This window comes from Epinephelus fuscoguttatus, linkage group LG10, assembly GCF_011397635.1.
Source record: "Epinephelus fuscoguttatus linkage group LG10, E.fuscoguttatus.final_Chr_v1".
NCBI classification, from domain to species: Eukaryota; Metazoa; Chordata; class Actinopteri; order Perciformes; family Serranidae; genus Epinephelus; species Epinephelus fuscoguttatus.
The window spans coordinates 45,200,191-45,222,597 of NC_064761.1; the positions used below are offsets into that span (position 1 = coordinate 45,200,191).

Genomic DNA, 22,407 nt, shown 5'->3' on the forward strand with positions numbered 1-22,407 from the left:
TGGACATGAAGACATGATTTAATTTTTCTCTCTGTGACTGTATCTTCACAGTTCAACACTTATGTTACTGGGTGTGAATGATTTCCACCTGTGACCATGCAAATGACTTTATATTGAGGTTATTAATTAGCTTAAATACATTTAATGACTATAACAAAATAAATTTTTCTGAAAAAAAAAAGGTATTTTTTACTCATGTTAATCCACAACTTTCAGTTGACTGTTTCAGCCTGTCGTTACTTTTAGCTGTTTCAGATATTTAGGCTGTTACTCTTAGCTAACAATTTAAACCATTTATCCGTACATTTAGGTAACTTTTTCAACCATTTTTTATTGTTAAGTGTTTATCTATTACTTGCGGCTAAATATTTCAACTCATTACTTTCAGCTATTTTAACTGTTCAGCTAGCTATTTCAAGTGTTTGTTACATTTAGCTAACTATTTTAGCATTCAGCCATTACTTTAAGCTATTTTAACAGCTTATCATTGCTTCAACTGTTTCAAGTTTATCCGTTACTTTCAGTTAGCAGTTTCAACTGTTTACCTGTTACTTTAAATTATTTTAATTATTTCAACTGTTTGTTACTTTTCGCTAACTATTTAAGCATTTCAGCTGTTCATCTGTTACATTTACACATTTCAAATATTTATTGCTAACTTTTTAGCTAAGTAACTATTTTACATTACTTTTAGCTAACTATTTCAAGTTATTACTTTTAACTATTTCTACAGTTTTTCCATAACTTTTAGCTAACAGTTTCAACCGCTTATCTGTTATATTTAGGCATTTCAAATGTCTATTGCTTAACTTTTTAGCTCAGTAACTGTTTTACATTACTTTTAGTGAACTATTCCAGCTGTTTATTCTTTACTTTTAACTATTTCAACCACTTATCTGTTACTTTTGGCTAACTATTTTAACCATCTTTTATTGTTGGCTAACTATTTCAACCCATTCCTTTTAGCTCAACTGTTTTTCCATTACATTTAGCTAACAGTCTCAACTGTTTATGTTACTTTTAGCTAGCTTTTTCAACAGTTTTTACTTTTAGCTAAACATTTCAAGTGTTAGTGTTACTATTAGCTATTTCAGTGGTTTTTCATTTACTTGTAGCTAACAGTTTCAACCATTTATCCGTTATATTTAGCATTCTATTCCAACTGTTTGTGTTTCTTTAAGCTATTTCAACAGTTTTTCATTTCTTGTAGCTAACAGTTTTAAATGTTTATTACTTTTAGTAAACTATTTTAGCAGTTGAGCCGTTACTTTTGACTGCTTACCATTACATCTAGGTCACTATTTTAATTGATTATCTGTTACTTTCAGCTAACCATTTCCACTGTTTATCCATTATATTTCAGGCATTTCAAATGTCTATCCGTTCCCGTTAGCTCACTGTTTCAACCGCTTATCCACTGCTATTAAATATATCTAACCATTTATCTGTAACATTAAACTATTTCAACCATTTACGCGTGACCGTCACCATGTGAGCGGAGTTTGTGCTGCATTGTGGGTAATGGTGTGAGTAAAGAAAGAGGCGAGTCGGTGCCGGTCGACACTTAAAGTGCTTTATTTCCTCTGGAGGAGATGCGACCTGTGAGTGATCTAGTGGTCATGGTGAAAGAAGCTTCTTCACATTTTTCTAAACTAATAATCAACCTTTGGCCTCATCCCCCCCATCCAACCCCCCCACCAACATGTTTTAGCAACAGAGACATGCAACATAAAAGATCTTCACATAAAACCTTTCAGGTTCCTCGACTACAGGACTTGTTAAGTACCTCCTCTTTTAAAAAAAATGTACAGTATTAAAAGTTAATTTACTAAACTTTTTTCTTTGACTCATTTTCTGCTTTGATATATTAGGATATACTTTGAGGAATCAACAGTAAAGAGTAATCTCATTAAGTGAATATATCTAAATGATCTGATTTATAATTAGGCATGTTGTGGTCAAGGTTACTGGATATTCATATAATAAACATTTGATTCACACAGTAAAAAGTACAAAATAAAAAGCCAGAAGCTGAAGGAACATGAAACCAACCAAAGCAACTGAGCTGATCAGAGAAGAGGTGGAGCCTCGACCGACTCAGAAAACCTTGAAGACCAGAGGCTGATGATAAAGATGAAGATGATGATGATGAGGTTGAGCTGTTTTCACAGTTTGACTGAAGATGAAACTGAAATGAACTGAAGAAACGTCAAAGAGGAAAAGTTGGAGTCTGAGCAGTGAATTCATATAAATCTCTGCAGTTTGTCCAAACCGTGTTTTGAACATTTATTTCAAATTTGATTGTAAAGTTTAAATTTGAACAAATACGTCAAAGAACATTTACTGATTTTGTCTGAAGCTACAATTCAAGGAAACATCATACATCAGATTGTTAATATCAATATTGTGCGTTCAAACTTCAGGTGTTGAGTCGTCGTCACATTTAATGGCTCGTGTTTCCACAGATTCTCTCAAGACGAGTGTTTTTTATTTTGACTGAACCTAATGAAAGAAAACAGTCTTTGGTTCAGTTCCTGTGTTCAGACTCACCTCAGGTTTAAAACCCTGACGCTTCAGGTGCTGTCGGGCCGGAACGCAACTCTGATCCAACTTTTCCTCCTTTCTATTTCCTCCAGGAGAAATGGACCAGATCAGACCGGACTGGACCGGCTGATCTGGCAGCAGCGTTGTTTTGAGTTTAACTGGCTTGAAATGAGCTGTTCATCGAAAATAAAAAGTCACTACAGTCAGTGCAGAGAGAAGAAACAGAGTACTGAGGACATGACCCAGTCTGGACTGGTGGTCCAGTCTGGACCAGTTCAGTCTGGTTTAGGAGCTTTAAGTTTCATTAACGTGACAGGTAGCTTTCAGATGTTACTGGTGACTAAACTAACTAACCTACAGTTTCCTGTATAATCTGACCAGCAGCCTTTGAGAAGAGATTTGGATGAATGGGTTAATTCATGTTTTCATCTCTTTGCTGCACTGAGAGTTAGGTCAGTCTGTTTGTTCACGTGTTTCTGTCAGAGCTGGGCAACATGTCCACATTTCATTTCTACAGCTGGGACAAAATCATGTTTTAGGATTTCTGGCTTATTTTTTTTATCTTGATGCAGAATTTCACTTTGATCCTTATCGATGCCACACAACGGTGATGTCAAATGACTCCGAGGATTTCTTCAAATACATGTTAAGAAACATGTTTCATATTTTCATCTTTTCCAAGTTTAGTGCTCTAAACTTCTGCTCTGATCCACGAGGCAACTCAGCAGTTTGGCACACTGATGAATCAGGAAAATATTCTTAATGTGAGCACGTGTTCGAGCCGAGTGTGCGACGTCGCCTCATGTTACATCAGCCTCCTTTCTTTTTTTAGGGCTGCACGATACTGGATTTTTTGCAGATATCTGATATGTCAATATGGAACAACTCATTTGACCAATAGCCAATATCGATATATCCACTTTTTCCCTCTGATGTCAGTGATCATCATCAGGTCTGTTCTGTGGTGGAATTAACATCATCTTGTACGGACAGACTGTGATGGTGACGGCCCAGCAGCAGAATGCCTGTCAGTGTCTGTAATATTCAGTCATTGTGCTGAATAAGAAAAAGCATGTTGCTGATTCTCATGGTTCATTTTAAAGCCAATATCGGCCGATACTGACGACGTGCTGATATTATCGTGCATCCATAATTTTTTCATGTTACGTTGAGATAAATGGGATGATTGAAAAACAAAAGAAATGTAAAGTTTTCAACTCTTCTGGAGGCCAGATGTTAGCAGGTGTTAGCGGGTGTTTTGTGAAGTGGTGAAGGGGCCACAGAGCAGGCATTCCCAACTGGTGCAGCTACAGATTTCTCCCTTGTCATTAGTTCAACGTCCACACAGTTTAATATTTTCAGCATCATATTTGCATTTGGCTGTGTTGTTGAGTTAGTTTGCCGTCTCTGCTCACTCACTCACTCATTCACTCTACAGCAGGAAATCGCACTTTAAAAGAAAAGCTCTGTGCCAGAAATTCACTGTACTTGGAAATCTAGTGTTTTTTACAAACTTGACACATGTTGAGTCGCCTGCGGTTCATTCAGAATGGACATGCAACCTACTTTTCCAGTTGGGAACCACTGCCATGGAGCAACTAATTACTGTGTGGACCCAGTAACTGCCAGGGTTACTGAGAGAACTAATGTTAACGTTAACATGACGTACAGGTGTTCCAGAGGACACTGTGACATCACTGTCACAGGTGTCACAGAATAACAGAGGGCAGCACAACACTGCTTTTCAGCCGACACCCTGTAAATCATATTTAATGCAGAAGTCACAGTGTGCAAACTTTTCAGTTGGCTTGTACGGAGCGGAAATACTGCAGTTATTATTTTCTGGTTTTGTGAGATTTACAGACGTGAACAAAGTTCTGTGAAGATAAAAATAAATCTGTATATTTGTATCATAAAGAGCAAACTAAATTAACATTTGTAGATTTCTGTAGAGAATATTTGTTGCATTTGTTTTGGAACTTCTTAAAAAAAAAAAAGCCAGCTGAAAATTCATGATTTCAGGACCTTGTTTTTACACATTATAAAATTCATTAACCAGATGAGCTGAAGTGAAATCTGATGTGAGCAGAAATAAAACAAGACGTCCTCAGTTATGAAGATACATCTGGTTTTGCCGCTGCGTCTCTTCATGCAGGAGTTTTACAAATATCTGCCAGCCAATCCGAAAGCAGCATTTTCTGCTGCCGTGGTACATTGATAAGAGGTGTTGTGGTTGTCATGACAACTGATTTTTATTCCATGTTGCCCAGCCCTGTTTTGTGTTTTCTGTCGTCCTCTGCAGTGACTGGCAGGAGCTCTTCCTGCTGTTGAGTTTATTTACAGGTGAGTTTTATTTCTGCGGCCTGAAGCTCGCACTGAGGTTTAGCTGTTAGCATTCTGCTACGTAGGGAAAGGTAAACGTCCGATTCACTGAATAAAACAAAGAGTCTGTATACCTGATAGTTCCTGGTTTAGCCTGAAGAGTGAGTGCGGCGGTGGCGGGATCTGGGAGGAACACTTGAGTCCAGCCAGCCAGAGTGAGGACCATCGAGTCCAACCAGCCAGAGTGAGGACAGTCGAGTCCAGCCAGCCGGAGTGAGGACAGAGCCGCTGGCTTCACTTGCATAAAAAAATTTACCGTCCACTGAGAATCTGTTTCACAGCTCCGTAGAAAAACAGTAACAGCCGATCCATGTGCTACCTGCCTACCTACCATACATCTGAATTTAACTCCTAGCTTACTTACATTATTCATATGCAAAAAAACATCTTAGTAGTTTAAATATGTCTGATAATATGTGATTTTATATTGTTCTGTTTTTATAAAAACTTGTTTTTGATCCCGTGTCTCTCTCTGATAAGTGCTGAAGTTGTTTTGGAGGGCCAACGTGGCCACCTCGTCTTTCCTTTGGTTGCCAGGTGGTCCGACCTGCTCCCGCCCTCCAGCAGGTGAACTTGGAGGATTCTGTTGTGGTCCAGCTCCGTGGCCTGGCTCCTACATCCATCTGGTCTGACAGGGTCCTCCACCTGTCGCTACCCGATCAATGACCGAATCAGAACCTTCTGTGCTGATGACGCATTACCTCTACTGCACATGTGCGACTGTGTTCAGCACAGAGGGGGAAACACAGTATTTTATCAATATCATAAGAATAATATCCTGATTGGAAAAGTTAACTTCCTGTTAGCTAGCGAGCAAACATTAGCTAAAGAGCTTGAGTCAACATAGCATATTGCTAGGATACTAGTTTTCCCTTTTTCCAGTCTTTGTGCTAAGCTAGGCTAACACATCCTGGACCTATAGAGCACACAGAGAGATGAGACTGATGTCGTTCAGTTACACTATCCACCCCGAAAACACTTAAGTTTTCCTTAAAGTTTCCATACTGTGAAACATTAGTAAACTAACATTAGCTATCTAGCTCACATACATTAGCTTTTAAAAATGGAGGTCTATGTGTGTAATTAAGGGTGCGTTCATGAATCCAATCTGGCGCTGTACATTTAAATGGCAGTGTGAACTGACAAACTATTAAGTTAATCGTATGTTCACTCCGCTCGGCACTCTGCTGCTCAGACTGTGTTCTAGAGAACCAAACGGTGCATTCCCACAGCGAGTATTTATGAACGCACCCATAATTGTAGATGGTGAGGAAGCAAAAATTCACTTAGCTTGCAAGCTAACTTTAGCATAACAGCTAACACAGTTAATAGAATGTTGACTTTCTGTGTATTTCTCTTGGAAATATTAATGTTTGACAACATCAGCTTAGAAAACAATGGATAAGCCCAAAAAATCAGTTTGCTTTCAAGCTAACGTTAATCTGTGTGTTAGCCTACAGAAAACTATTCTTAATAATTAATGTCATGTATAGTAATAGCTCTAAACGACTGGAATACAAATCGTATATGCAAAATTAAAATTAACAAAAATGATATGAGTAATAAGTAACCAAAAATCTGTTAGCTTGTGAGCTAATGTAATTTTTCTGTGTCTGCCTAAGGAAAATAAAACTAACTAAAATCAATCAATTTCTGTTAACTAAATAACTCACAAATATTAGCTCTTTTAGCAGATTTAAAATAATTATACTGTGCTACTGGAGATAATGCACAAAAAAAAACAGAAAAAAGCTAGCTAACGTAGATTTTTAAATCTGTCTACGAAAAAAATAATACTAACTTAAACAGACAATGTTAGCAAACTAAGCTCAGCTTACCAGCTCACAATTAGCCTATTAGCATGCCTGAATAAATTATAGGGTGTGTTTGTCCAAACAAATTCATATAGCCTACTTTTTATATGTAGCTTGATACGGTTCTTAAGTGTTGTCTATCATACCTTATTACACGGCTCTACTACATGCTGTATTCTGATTGGTCAGTCGCGGCATTCAGAGGTCTGATATTACTGTGTAATGACCGTTGCTATGTAGCCCAGCGTTGCTAGGGACGCTGCCCTGACAACAGTTACTTTATTATCGGGCTAACGTAGCCGTTACTGCTTCAAAATAATAATTTACAAGATACAAAGATGGAGTATTTTCATGATATAACGTTTAACATATTTGGTGAGCATGAAAATCTTGAGTCATGGTTACTGGCTGAAGATGAGAAGAATGCCGGAGAAGAGGGATGCTCAGAGGCACACGGAAAAGAGAGGAGACACAAGATTGTGGACGACAGGGAGGTTGGTCATTGATCTTGATTCCCTGTAGCTACTGTAGCACAGATTCAGCAGTTGCCGGCAGTTTTTTTTTCTCTCCTCCCGATTTAATTTATAAATCAATAAAAATCGTATAATTAATCAATATTCTGTCTCAAATTATTTATTTAACTGATAATTATCCGTGTAATAAGCGGGATAATGTATAATGAGCCGGTGAATACTGGGAAAACAACTTTGCTGCGCGTCGGGGTTCTATTCCCCTGTCGGGAGTTATTTTCCCAGTATTCACTGGATCATTATACATTATCCCTTACATGACAGTTTCAACGACTGCGTCTGTCGTCATCATCAGAAGTGTCACGTGATGTTGTGGTGACGTGTCCTGTAGATGTTTTATCCAGGTTGAATTACAAGCCTGTAATAAGAACCACATCAAGCTATAGGGTGTGTTCGTTAATCCAACCTGACGCTCTCCACTAAAATGAGAGCGCTGTTGTTTAAGAAACAGAGCGAAGGGTTAGGCTAATCACACGTTCCAGTTTGTGCCACAGAATTGTTTTGAAATAGAATACAAAGTGTTCATAATGAGTAATCGAGTAAATTAATGCTTTCTTAGCAAATATTAACAGTTAACTCAAAGGTAGCTGACTAGGACACGATCATTAACTCTTTGAGCAACAGAGATCTCTGGTTTAACGTTATGATGAATGTAATAATAGAACCACTGGAATATTATTTGTAAAGTTACATGATCAGTAAGAAAAGAACTGAATTAGCTGGTGAGCTAATGTCAATTTTAATGTTGTGTCTGCCCTTTAGAAAAGAATGTTTGTGGTGTGGAACAAAATAACACTACAGAACAATGAGTGAGCAAAAACTCAGCTAGCTAATGTTGATTTTTGAGTCTGTCCAAGACAAATTAATACGAAACTAAGTCAGCATACTTCCAGCTAACTAGCTTATAATTAGCCTATTAGCACAAATGAATGAATTATAATTGTCCTGAAACAGAATACAACATGATACAGGATACATGATAAGTAAGCAAAAAAGAGTTAGCTTGCAAGCTAATGTTAGCATAACCTGTCTCCATTTTGATGATGACAGCTAATGTACTCATCAGCTGGCAGTAGTTTTCTGTTAATTCTCCCTGACTGAATTCAAAGGTATTTTATCAGTTATGTTTATTAGTTTTGAGTCGTTGACGTGCAGCAGATTTAATGCGACACTGACAGACGTTACTGACCGGACGTGACACGTCTCCTCGAACGTGAAGCTCCTGTTGTCCGTCACACACATTGTCAGAGCAAAAAAGTGTCCAAGAAAAACAAAGAAAAGATAAAACACATGCTTGTTTATAAAAATATCTGAGAAGACAGACGGAGCGCCCTGTGTGAGTGGGTCAGAGCGCCCCCCGGTGGTGCTGTGCTGTGCAGTGCAGCAGCTGTATTGCGTAGTGATGAGAGGTAACTGAGCTGTGTAGCTTATCTGAGGCTGGACGCCGTCCAGGTTTCCTGCTGTGAGTCCGTTCAGTCAACAGGCTGCCAGATGGTCCTTTCTAACCGCCAGATCCTTAAAACTCACTGCATTAATATCATCAAACCATAATCTTAAGAATTTACTTTACTGCCAAATTAATTATTCCAGCGTGATCAGAGTTCTTCACCTTTTACTCAAGACTGTTTTTACTACATGATGTCAATACCTATTTGTTCCCACAGCTTTCAGATGCATCCCATGATCTTCTTCTGGTGATGTAATGGGGGGGGGGGAGTGGGGGGCCGTCCTTGAGCATGAACGAGGGTTGTAATGTCCCCCCACATACGCCCACCTTTTACCACGTGACCCAAGTCCTGATGACACCTGAGCAGGTTTGATTTGCTGAGGAAGGTCATGTGATACAGTTGAAAGCTCTGGGAATAGTTGAGTAAGCAACCCTTTTAGAATCTCTAATACAGATGGTCTTTCTACATCAAACCATCACTCATTAAGAAAACGTCACACATTTTGAAACAAGATGGTGCCAACGCTTCATATTAATGCCTCTGATGTCTATGATTTTATTATTTAAATCTAGAATTTACAGATTATAATCACCAGATTATTTCACTGATTATTTTGTAACTTTTCCAGAAGGTTCAGTCGTTAAACTGAAACTAAGGTTTCGCACGATTCAACTTTAAACTGCTGCTGAGAGGAACTCAACCCACGCTGACACGGGGAGAACATGTAAACTCCACACATTGGACTCCCTTAACTTATATTTATTTGTTTTTATTATGTGACGACGAACAGTGAATAATTTTGACTTTTCTGCTTCTGAGAACAAAGTTCAAGGAGCCCGAAGCAGCAAAAGTGAAACGATAAACTGATTTAATCACTTTGTTTAAATTAACTTTTTTGATCATGATTATTAACTTTAGATGATTTTGGAAAAATTAAATTAGAAACATGTTCTGGTTCGAACGTCTTTCTCTTCTTCTTGGGTTTTACACTGTCGATCACACCAAACAGACATCTGAAAACAAGACTGAAGATTTTATTATATTTTCTAATATTCTATAGAATTAATAATTAACATACTTATCAATAAACTGACTCCTCATTAATGTTTAGCTGCAGCCCTGCAGGTGTTGGTGAAATCTCTGCGTGATGTGAAATGTTTTCAGCTTCATGAGAACATAAAGATATTAAATTGGTTCTAACGTCACAAAGACTGAGGAACTCTGATCACAGCTGAACTTTAACAGTCGTAGTTTTTTCTCATTGAATCTTTTTGTGCAACTAAACTTTTTAATGCCGCTGTGGCACGTTAAAGAGCGCGCAGAGTTATTGTTATTAACCAGCTGCTCCAGATTGTCTCAAGGCAAATACGAAGGATTCTACCTATTAAACTGGCACTGAGAAGTTTGGCAAAGTTTCCACCAGACAGACTGTTGTGACGCTGCTTTGTGAACCTGTAGGACCTGTAAATATAAAAGTAGAAATCTGTAACATAAACTAGACGGAGGCAAACGAGGACCACGTCATCGTGTGGTGTATGAGGTTGTAGGAGTGTGTGGCATTTCTTCATTTTCTCTCAATCTGTTCGGTTTGGTTAGTGAAGGTAGATGCGGTTTAAAGCGGAAAAATCTCAGTTCAGACTCTGAGGCGTCTTTTCAGTCGCTGCTTTGACTCGACGCCTTCAGTGTCCCGTTGGCTTCAGGTGCAACAGGATCAGAGCGGCCTTCCACGTCTGTCACTCCCCACCACAATCTCCATCCTTCCCCCCTCCCCCTCCGCGGGGTCAGTCAGGCCCTGTGGTGGAGACCGAGGCCTGAGGACCCTCACTGTACTGGCCTCCACCACCGCTGCCCCCACCCTCGGGCTCCTCCTGGCTGGGGGAGGCCTCGTCGCTTGGCCCTCCCCTGGACGTGACGGAGGCGGTGGTGGTCTCGGGGGAGGCGCTGTGGGCCTCCTGGGGGGCGCAGCCCGGGTGGTTCTTGCGGAAGTGCTGGTTGAGGATGGCCTGGAAGGGGAAGCTCTTGCCGCAGACGTGGCAGTGGAAGGGCTTGTTGCCGGTGTGCTTGCGGATGTGGTACTCCAGCTGGTCCTTGCGGGTATACTTCTTCCCGCAGATGCGGCAGACGAACGGCGTGATCCCCATATGTAGGCGCATGTGGCGGTCCAGGCTGCCTTTCTGGTTAAAGGACTTGCAGCAGTAGATACAGGTGAGGCGGGGGTTGTAGCGGAACCAGCGGTCGCCTACCTGCTCCCTCAGGTAGTCCTCGTAGCCGCCCATATCAAACGCTGCATGCTCCTCCCCCTGACAGACAGGAAGACACGTTAACACAGGAACAGATGACATCACACTGAACACTCTCTGGACACACTGCTCTCAGTTACTGATGAGGTTCTAGGGTTCCTTCAGGAATTTCTGGGGGTTTCTGACATGTTCTAGTGGTCGATGGAGACTCAAAAGGTTCTAGTAGCCACTGATACCCCTCTTCCACCAAATCAGCTCTGGTTCTTATGATGTGTTCACACCAGCAGCAAATAAAACAATATGCGTGAGTGAATTACACGTAAAGTCAAGTAAAGACGCGAACAGACACGAATTCCCACAAGTGCTGCAAAGGACGCAATCTGAATGACCCAAAAACGTGAATGAAGTGAGTCGCGTGATTTCACATGACACGCTTATTCACAAGGGTTGAAAAATCTGAACTTCAGCGACAAATTCGTGCTGCGATAGCCAATCAGCATTGAGATGCTCCAGGGGTGTATAATCCAGAAGACATACTGGTGGAAGTTCATTCATGGATTCAGTAATTTTATGAGTGTATGATGTGAGTCGACACAAAATATTCTAGCGTTCAAACTTCGAGAATAACTCAACACAGCTGTAGCCAGTATCTCACTATCACTATCCTCATTCAGATTCTAAGAAGCTACAAATTATATTCAGCCACAAAATAAGTCTGAAAAGCTGCAAATCAGAACGAAGTACAGAGAGTTGTTGACTAGAGATGATACGCCGTCTCATGGTGGTCACTTCCTGTTGACGTTACAGATCAGAAGCACAGAGAGTTGTTGACTAGAGATGATACGCCGTCTCATGGTGGTCACTTCCTGTCAACGTTACAGATCAGAAGCACAGAGAGTTGTTGACTAGAGATGATACGCCGTCTCATGGTGGTCACTTCCTGTCAACGTTACAGATCAGAAGCACAGAGAGTTGTTGACTAGAGATGATACGCCGTCTCATGGTGGTCACTTCCTGTCGACGTTACAGATCAGAAGCACAGAGAGTTGTTGACTAGAGATGATACGCCGTCTCATGGTGGTCACTTCCTGTCAACGTTACAGATCAGAAGCACAGAGAGTTGTTGACTAGAGATGATACGCCGTCTCATGGTGGTCACTTCCTGTCAACGTTACAGATCAGAAGCACAGAGAGTAGTTGACTAGAGATGATACGTCTCATGGTGGTCACTTCCTGTCAGCGTTACAGATCAGAAGCACAGAGAGTTGTTGACTAGAGATGATACGCCGTCTCATGGCGGTCACTTCCTGTCAGCGTTACAGATCAGAAGCACAGAGAGTTGTTGACTAGAGATGATACGCCGTCTCATGGCGGTCACTTCCTGTCAGCGTTATAGATCAGAAGCACAGAGAGTTGTTGACTAGAGATGATACACCGTCTCATGGTGGTCACTTCCTGTCAGCGTTATAGATCAGAAGCACAGAGAGTTGTTGACTAGAGATGATACGCCGTCTCATGGTGGTCACTTCCTGTCAGCGTTACAGATCAGAAGCACAGAGAGTCGTTGACTAGAGATGATACGCCGTCTCATGGCGGTCACTTCCTGTCGACGTTACAGATCAGAAGTACAGAGAGTTGTTGACTAGAGATGATACGCCGTCTCATGGTGGTCACTTCCTGTCAGCGTTACAGATCAGAAGCACAGAGAGTTGTTGACTAGAGATGATACGCCGTCTCATGGCGGTCACTTCCTGTCAACGTTACAGATCAGAAGCACAGAGAGTTGTTGACTAGAGATGATGACGTAGTTGTTTGTTTCTACTCGTCTCGTTGTGAATCTTTGGTCTGAACTGGACTTTAGTTTCTGTTGTAGCCTTCTCCATTGTCTCTGTACAACCTATAGAATAAGACACGCCCACTGATGTCGTCACAGTTCAAACAAGGTAAAAGAAAACCTGATATTTTTTGGTTCCAGCTCCTCCGGTTCTGAATCAGTTTGGGTCGTAGTGCTCTGAACGGTTCAAAATTAGGTACCAGAACAAAGCTGGTTCCATGTTGGTGGAAAAGAGGTATATGAGGAACTATGACATGAAGAACTGAAGTTTACTTTCAGTTTTCACCATCTGAACGTTATTCAGATCAGTGGTTCCTGACTGGCCCAGATTCATCTTTGTCATTAGTTCAAGGTCCACGTGGTTTAATATATTCAGTGTCATACCTGTGTTTGGACATCGTTAAGATAGCAGCTGTCTGGTAGTCACTGACTCTACGGCAGGAAACAGCACTTCAAAATAAAGTGTATTTTACAAACTTGACACATCTGCAAGTGACCTGCGATTCATTCAGAACGGACCTGAGACCCACTTTTGGACCATGACCCACCAGTTGGGAACCACTGCTTTAGAGAACCTACAGGAGGTTCTGGGTTCAGTGAGGGGACTGTAAGAGTCTGCTGGGAGGTTTTATTGAGCTGTAAAGGGACAGTTCATGATGGACTCTTGGAGAGCACCATTGCTCGAACATCATCACCATCATCATCATCGCCACCGCTGTTTAAGTCCTGAAAGCGACAGTCCAGATGTTCTGCAGTGGGGCTTTATGAGGTACTGATCCACAGTCAGTGTGTTACCTTCAGCAGATATCAGAGAAAGCTCCGTCAGGAAGATTCAAACGCTCATGAATAAATATAATATTTAATATTGTGTACATTTTAAATTATTATTTTTTTGTGTCTAAAATCAATTTTGATTCTGACAACTGCTGACTGACGTCTGCTGTAGGTAACACACTAACTGTGGATCCCTCGGGACTGAAACAGCGGTGGGAGATGATGATGGTGGTGATGATGATGATGTTGGAGTGATGTGTCATGTTGTGGTCATCAGGTTATAAACTAAGCAATGACTGACAGACAGAGTGTAACCACAGAAGCTGTTTCCTGTCACAGAGCGCTGGTCGTCAGTACCTGTGAGCTCGGCTGTCGCAGCTCGTCCGCCCTGCTGGGAGACTCGCTCTTCGCTCTCTGACGCTCCGCCAGGACAACCACGCTGCCGGTGGGACTGAACCTGCCAGGTGAACACATGAACACTATGGTCAGTTGTTTACAGCTCCATCAGAACGGCGCTCTGAGGCTGGTCGTCACTGTGACTCACCTGTCTGTCTCGCTGAAGCTGGAGGATGGCTGGGCGCTGCGGGTCCCCAGCCCTCCCACCGGCCCCGTCACCAGCGTGCTGCGTCCCGACGTGTCGATCATCACGGTGGTCTCCTCCTCCACCGGCCCCCCCTCCTCCTGGTGCTCCCCCGCTCCGATCCACTCCTCCATCCTCTCCGTCTTGATCCTCACCCGGTCCATGCCGCTGCCCTCTTCGGCACTGCCGGTGCGCTCCGGCTCACTGCTCGTCTCCACGTACCACTGACCGGCCCGGTTGATGCGAAGGATGGGTTCTCTGCCCGCTCTGCCGGAGGCAGCCCCGGGCCCCTCCAGCCCGCTGTGCTCCACTGTCGGCAGCGGGCTGAGCGGCTCCTCGGCCGGGCTGACTGCCTCGCACGCCTCCACACCTGCCCGTGCACTGATCAGCCGCAGGCCGGTGTGATGACCACCGGCTCGCACCACGGCCTCCAGGGTCCTGCTGCTCCTGGAGCTGCGCGCCGCCTCCTCCTCCCTGGGCTCCTCGTCCAAGTCGGCCAGGCTGATCTTCAGGTGGATGCCCTCCAGGATCTGCGTGCATCGGTCGATGATGTGCTGCATCTGCAGGAAGCTGGCGGCCGTCAGGTAGCTGATGATGTCGGCGAGCTGCAGGCAGAGGCGGCCCGTGTAGCAGAAGGACAGCAGCTGCTCGAACACTGACGGGTTGCGTATCACCGTCAGCGACACGGTGCTCATCTGGCCCAGAGACATGTGATCTCGGAAGTACGGCGAGCTGGCGGCGAGGACCACCTTGTGAGCCCGGAAGCTCTGACCCTGTACGTTGACCACGATGTCGCAGAGGCGGCCCTGAACACGCAGCTGGTTCAGGTGGGATAGAACGGAGTTACTGAAGTCCGGGATGTCCAGCTGGATGCTGCCGGAGCGCTCCATGCTGCCGCCTGCAGGGACGCTGCAACGACAAGGACACGGGTCAAACAGCTGGAGTTACACTTCCTGCATTCTGATGAATGAGGACGAAACATATGATGATAGATGTTTCACTGCCGACAGGGGAATCTGTCAACACACTTCCTGACAGCAGGGGGTGTGACTGAGTCAGGTGTCACTCAGGTGTGCTGTTATCGTTTAGTCTCGACTGTGTGCGGCTCTGTTGGGTTTGTCCTAAGTGACAGAGACATTTACATGGACACTATTCTACACTTTATGGACATTCGGAACAGTGGGTGGTTCGAATCCAGGTCATGTTAATAGTGTTTCTGTCTCTTGATATTCGGGGAGTTTGTGATCTGTTTTTATTATGAGGTGGTTATGTGCTGATGTAAAACTTGAAGTTCAATAAACTTTACATTTTAAAACTAGAATCCCCACCCTGTGGTTGTATGACTCCGCCCACCAGTCCACCCTGTGGTTGTATGACTCCTCCCACCAGTCCACCCTGTGGTTGTATGACTCCGCCCACCAGTCCACCCTGTGGTTGTATGACTCCTCCCACCAGTCCACCCTGTGGTTGTTTGACTCCGCCCACCAGTCCACCCTGTGGTTGTATGACTCCGCCCACCAGTCCACCCTGTGGTTGTATGACTCCGCCCACCAGTCCACCCTGTGGTTGTATGACTCCGCCCACCAGTCCACCCTGTGGTTGTATGACTCCTCCCACCAGTCCACCCTGTGGTTGTATGACTCCGCCCACCAGTCCACCCTGTGGTTGTATGACTCCGCCCACCAGTCCAGTGTCTCTGACAGTCTCCATCCATGTCAGTGAAAACATGGATGCTTCACACACAGAAGATCTATACAATCAGCACAGTGTCAAGATTAGAGTCACCAATTCAGTATCTGACCAAATGTCTCCCCTTCTGTTCCTGAGATATGACGTTAAAACATGATGATGTCACAGTCAAGCTGACCTTTGACCTTTTGACCTTCATTATTTTACCCTGTTAGACATTTGTGTCAAGTTTGGTCAGAATTAGTGAATGAATTCTTCAGTTATGGACAAAAACATGTTTTGTGAGGTCACACTGACTTTTGACCATCTGATCAGTTTATTTTTCAGTCTGAGTGGATGTTTGTGCCAAATAGAGGGCACTCTTTGAGATACACAGCGACCGTGTCCTTTGTCCAGTGTCTGTACTTGGAGTGGGTGGAGTTTATGATGGGAGTGGGTTGGGTTTAAATTAAAAGTGGGTGTGGCCTGATCAGAAACTGTTGTTTTAAGCCTGATATTGATACAGTTTGATCAGAAGTTGCTTCATTTGTTATTATTAGAAAACTACTGACAGAACAACCTCAGAATTTAGATCTTTTAGGTTCACAGTTACTGACAAGTTTAAAGTCCAGTTCAGACCAAACCAACACCCTCTGTCGACAACTCTCTGTGCTTCTGATCTGTAACGCTGACAGGAAGTGACCGCCATGAGACGGCGTATCGTCTCTAGTCAACGACTCTCTGTGCTTCTGATCTGTAACGTCGACAGGAAGTGACCGCCATGAGACGGCGTATCGTCTCTAGTCAACAACTCTCTGTGCTTCTGATCTGTAACGTCGACAGGAAGTGACCGCCATGAGACGGCGTATCATCTCTAGTCAACAACTCTCTGTGCTTCTGATCTGTAACGTCGACAGGAGGTGACCGTATCATCTCTAGTCAACAACTCTCTGTGCTTCTGATCTGTAACGTCGACAGGAAGTGACCACCATGAGACGGCGTATCATCTCTAGTCAACAACTCTCTGTGCTTCTGATCTGTAACGTCGACAGGAGGTGACCGTATCATCTCTAGTCAACAACTCTCTGTGCTTCTGATCTGTAACGTCGACAGGAAGTGACCGCCATGAGACGGCGTATCATCTCTAGTCAACGACTCTCTGTGCTTCTGATCTGTAACATTGACAGGAAGTGACCGCCATGAGACGGCGTATCATCTCTAGTCAACGACTCTCTGTGCTTCTGATCTGTAACGTCGACAGGAAGTGACCGCCATGAGACGGCGTATCATCTCTAGTCAACGACTCTCTGTGCTTCTGATCTGTAACGTCGACAGGAAGTGACCGCCATGAGACGGCGTATCATCTCTAGTCAACGACTCTCTGTGCTTCTGATCTGTAACGTTGACAGGAAGTGACCGCCATGAGACGGCGTATCATCTCTAGTCAACGACTCTCTGTGCTTCTGATCTGTAACGTCGACAGGAAGTGACCACCATGAGACGGCGTATCATCTCTAGTCAACGACTCTCTGTACTTCTGATCTGTAACGTCGACAGGAAGTGACCACCATGAGACGGCGTATCATCTCTAGTCAACGACTCTCTGTGCTTCGTTCTGATTTGCAGCTTTTCAGACTTATTTTGTGGCTGAATATAATTTGTAGCTTCTTAAAATCTGAATGAGGATAGTGATAGTGAGATACTGGCTACAGTGATGAAACAAAACCAGCATCAGATGGACTGTATTCATAATCAATACGCCACAATAATATAAATAACCAGCACCAATTGGCTGATATTATATATACACAAACACACATTTCTCTGTGATCAAGATGCCGAGAATTTTTTTCAACATCACATTCTGTTAAAAAAAAAAATTGAAATTCATATTGGTGCATATCTGACAAATGAAATATGTGTATATATACAGTACAGGCCAAAAGTTTGGACACACCTTCTCATTCAATGCGTTTTCTTTATTTTCATGACTATTTACATTGTAGATTCTCACTGAAGGCATCAAAACTATGAATGAACACATGTGGAGTTATGTACTTAACAAAAAAAGGTGAAATAACTGAAAACATGTTTTATATTCTAGTTTCTTCAAAATAGCCACCCTTTGCTCTGATTACTGCTTTGCACACTCTTGGCATTCTCTCCATGAGCTTCATTCATTCATTCATTTCTTAAAGTAATGATGGCCACTCGTTTTTCTTTAGTTAGCTGATTGGTTCTTGCCATAATATGAATTTTAACAGTTGTCCAATAGGGCTGTCGGCTGTGTATTAACCTGACTTCTGCACAACACAACTGATGGTCCCAACCCCATTGATAAAGCAAGAAATTCCACTAATTAACCCTGATAAGGCACACCTGTGAAGTGGAAACCATTTCAGGTGACTACCTCTTGAAGCTCATGGAGAGAATGCCAAGAGTGTGCAAAGCAGTAATCAGAGCAAAGGGTGGCTATTTTGAAGAAACTAGAATATAAAACATGTTTTCAGTTATTTCACCTTTTTGTTAAGTACATAACTCCACATGTGTTCATTCATAGTTTTGATGCCTTCAGTGAGAATCTACAATGTAAATAGTCATGAAAATAAAGAAAACGCATTGAATGAGAAGGTGTGTCCAAACTTTTGGCCTGTACTGTACATATATATATATATATATATATATATATACATACATATGTGTGTGTATATGTATATATATATATACACATAAAAAAATGTTTTGAAACAGGTAAAATACCCTCTATGTGGCTTAGATCTATCATAATTCCGATTCCTAAATCTCAAAGCGATGACCCAGTTTGTTAAGCACTGTTTACAAATTATACTCCTCCATACTTAATATTAGACTTATGTCATACCTTGAGAAGAGACAACTCCTTGTCGATGAACAAAATGGATTCCGTAAAGACAGGGCTTGTTTGGATCATCTCTATACTTTGAGCTCGACAGTAAGGGTAAGGTTAAAAGAGAAGAAACCCACATTTGTGTATTTTGTTGATTTTAGAATATAAATTTTAAATATGGAGTAAATGGGAAGTTCTATAAATCTATACAGTCACTATATAGCAATCCCATAGCTTGTGTAAAAATAAATGAGTCTTACACAGAGTGGTTTCCGACACCTTTGGGGGTGAAACAAGGAGACAATTTGTCTCCTACTTTATTTGCAGTTAATATTAATGATCTGGCATGTGCAATTAAGTCAATGAACTGTGGTGTACAGTGTGGGGAAGAAATGGTTAACATTCTTTTGTATGCTGATGATATTATTATAATGGCTGAAAATGAACACAATATGCAAAAAATGTTGTCTTACACAAAGGAATGGTGCAAGAAATGGAGGCTGTCCATAAATGAAAGAAAAACTGAAGTTATACATTTCAGTTTTATTTTGGTGACAAAAAAATTATTTTTGTTCGCTCTTATAAATACTTGGGTCTTTATGTAGATGAGTACATGAATTTTGTTCAAGACACAACCGTCCTCTCTGATTCGGCAGGTAGAGCACTCGGCAGAGTTATTGGTAGAATTAAGATACTCAAAGATATTGGTTTCCTTACATATACCAAACTTTTTCAGGCTTGTGTCTGTCCAGTCCTGGACTACAGGCTGGGATCTGGGGTCATGATAGTTATCCTAAGAGTGTAACATAATCGGGCCATTCAATATTTTTTGGGTGTGCATAGATACGTTCCAATGCTGGCGGTCACAGGGGATACGGGCTGGGAACCCAGTGAAGTCCGTTGGAAGGTTTGGGCTGCCAGATTATGGAATAGGTTACTCAATATGGATGGTAATAGATTAGCAAAAAAAAATATTCAAATGGGATATACAATGGAATGGATTTTGGATAATGGACACGTGTGATTTGTTTTGTAAATATGGATATAAACGAAAAAAAACCTGACATTGTAACTTTAAAGGAAAGGCTGCTTTATGAGGTTCAGCAACAGTGGGCAGGTGAGAGTTGGAGTAAACCAAAGCTACGTACCTACTGTGAAATAAAATATGAGTATTTTACTGAAAACTATGCTTTGTATAACCTGTCAAAGAAACAAAGATCACTCTGTGCACAGATTAGAGCAGGCATATTGTCACTTCATATTAAAACTGGGAGGTATGTAGGGTTGGAAGAAGACAGTGGAATCTGCCCAGTGTGTGACCTTAAATAAGTAGAAAACAAGGATCACTTTGTCTTGTACTGTCCTTTTTATTGGAAGATCCACGAAGAGTTGTTTAGTAATACAAAGATTAAGGTAGATTGGATAAATGTGGATGATTCACAACGACTGACTTGGCTGTTTGAAAAAGAAATATTTGGACTGGCAAAGTATTTGGAGAAAGCTTGGGACATGAGAAAGGGAGCACTGTATCAGCAGATGTTTAACTTTACTTTTGTACTGCTGTAAATTGGTTTTCTGTTGCTGTTGTTATCAAATGCTCGACCAGCACGACTGCAAATTTTACTTATGTGATGGAATATGAAATGTATATTGTTATTTTGTTTGGCAAAGGTGTCATATAATCCCATGGGGGATGGGCCGCTAGGTGGCATGACACTAAAATAAAATAAAATCATTCATTTCTATATATAATACTGATTTATCTGTGAAGGGCCAACATCAGCCGATTTTATATTATCAGTCAGGTTCTCGCAGGAACGTCTTCTTCTGACATTCTGACACTGGGTAACTAGTGATCTGTAACTTTCCAGCTCAGCTGTCATGTTCACACACTGTTAAATTCATCACTTTATAGAAAATCTGAATTTTATGACCTCAGTGTTGAATATCGATATTTCTTAAGATACTGAAATTCTGAATGGTTGACAGCGTGGTGACGACACAGGGGCAGTAAAGGTTCAGTTTCCCTCTGAGATGTGCTGCGGCAGGAGTTTAAGGTCAAATAGAAACACTGAGGTACTCGGTTACTTCCTGTGACACTGAGCAGCTGGACATTCTGTTTCCTGTCAATTTACACATTCATTTTTATTTATTAAAACTTTGAGTGTTTGTGCAGCAGGTGAATCCTGACGACCTTTAACATTTACTTCTGTTTACAGCATCTGATACACTCAGGTGTGTGTGTGTGTGTGTGTGTGTGTGTGTGTGTGTGTGTGTGTGTGTGTGGTTCTACACCTGTCCTAAAGGTGAGCCTGTGACCTGTCAGTCTGGGACGTCACGGACTGATGACTGACAGGTGTGTCAGGAGGGTCTACAGACACACCTGTCAGTCACGTGACGCATGAAAACACTGTGACCTGGATCACATCAGACCCACATGGAGGCTTCAGGTTCCAACATCACAGAACCTGAACCAGACCCACATCAGGACCAGATACAGCAAGACCCGGACCCCGGTCCGCCCGTGCCGGCGTGTCTCGGAGGAGCAGGTAAACCTCCAGGTGTGCAGCCTGACTCACCTGAGGGGGGGGACAGGGGGAGGTCGGCTCTGGTTTCAGGGTGCGGTGCAGTCGAGGCTTCAGTCCTGCAGCTAGCTGAACATCGTTAGCAGGGCGGGAGACGACGGCTCAGCACGGCCCGGCCCGGCCCGGCAGGCTGCAGCTCCACCCGCCGCTCCTCCAGGCTCCGCAGCTCCGGGACTCCAGCGGCTCCAGCGGCGGTCGTGACGGGTTCAAGGCCGGGGAACAGCAGCTGCGCTCGGGCTCCGGTCTGTCAGCAGCCGCTCTGCCGCCATTCCGCTGGAAGTCAGACTCGGTTTAGTGTCGGCTCAGTGTCGGCGGACCGCCGCTGCTTCTCATCTTCCTTTTTCACGGCAGAAGGGCCGAGGCTGCAGGAAGGAAGGAGGGAAGGAAGAAAACTTCGGGGCATGTCGGGAAATGTAGTTCAAGGCCGCGGAGAGAGAGCAGGCTGTCCTCCGCTGTGAGACTTCACTTCCCGGCATGCACCTGTGAGGCGAGGGGTCATCACTGCACTCAGAGTTTGGCAAAGTGGAGAGCACACACACACACACACACACACACACACACACACACACAGGTGTCCTATATTTATGTCAAATAAATTTGTAATTTGTATTAAATTGTTTTTGTTTTGTTTTTTTTCTTGTTTCATAAAAACACATTTAATCTTTTATCTTTAACTTGAACAGGAAAACAACGTTTAATTTTAGGGACTGTTCATTATTTCTTGTTTTTTTTAATTATTTATTATAAAAACAGAAATTATTGTTGGATTTTCACATTTCCAGTTGTTCTCACCGGAGCGGACCCTGGTCCCCGGCCCGTGTCGGTGTGTCTCAGAGGAGCAGGTGCAGCCTTTCTTTCTGCGGCCGTGTGTCTTGGACACTCGAGTGAAGAGAGGAGCAGAGCCGTCAACTGATCACCACCTGGTGGTGAGTTGGATCAGATGGCGGGGGAGGCTGCCGGACAGACCTGCTAAACCCAACTGGGAACTGGGAACATCTGGCAGAGGACCCTGTCCGTCGGGTCTTTAACTCCCACCTCCGGGAGAATTTCTTGTGTATCCCGGGGGAGGCTGGGGACATGGAGTCTGAGTAGGCCATGTTCAAAGCCTCCATTGTGGAGGCAGCTGCTAGGAGCTGTGGTCA

At 42.9% G+C, this 22,407-nt stretch overlaps 1 protein-coding gene across 1 annotated transcript; it reads right to left on the reverse strand.

Moving 5' to 3' along the window:
* Positions 1 to 1,559: 1,559 nt before the first annotated feature.
* zbtb37 (zinc finger and BTB domain containing 37) lies at positions 1,560 to 21,628 on the reverse strand. The gene is made up of 4 exons (XM_049587511.1): positions 21,260 to 21,628; positions 14,111 to 15,055; positions 13,924 to 14,023; positions 1,560 to 11,018 (listed from the first exon to the last, which is right to left on the reverse strand). Exons 2-4 carry the CDS (start codon positions 15,034 to 15,036, stop codon positions 10,500 to 10,502), a joined length of 1,545 nt encoding a protein of 514 aa, XP_049443468.1. The 5' UTR covers positions 15,037 to 15,055; positions 21,260 to 21,628; the 3' UTR covers positions 1,560 to 10,499.
* Positions 21,629 to 22,407: the final 779 nt, after the last annotated feature.

Excerpts from the sequence above, each read along its gene's own strand:
- zbtb37 (XM_049587511.1), bottom strand. The coding sequence starts at position 15,036 with ATGGAGCGCTCCGGCAGCATCCAGCTGGACATCCCGGACTTCAGTAAC. Across the intron at positions 14,024-14,110 it reads AGCTTCAGCGAGACAGACAG|GTTCAGTCCCACCGGCAGCG; the intron begins GTGAGTCACAGT and ends TTCACCTGGCAG. Across the intron at positions 11,019-13,923 it reads TGCGACAGCCGAGCTCACAG|GGGGAGGAGCATGCAGCGTT; the intron begins GTACTGACGACC and ends CCTGTCTGTCAG.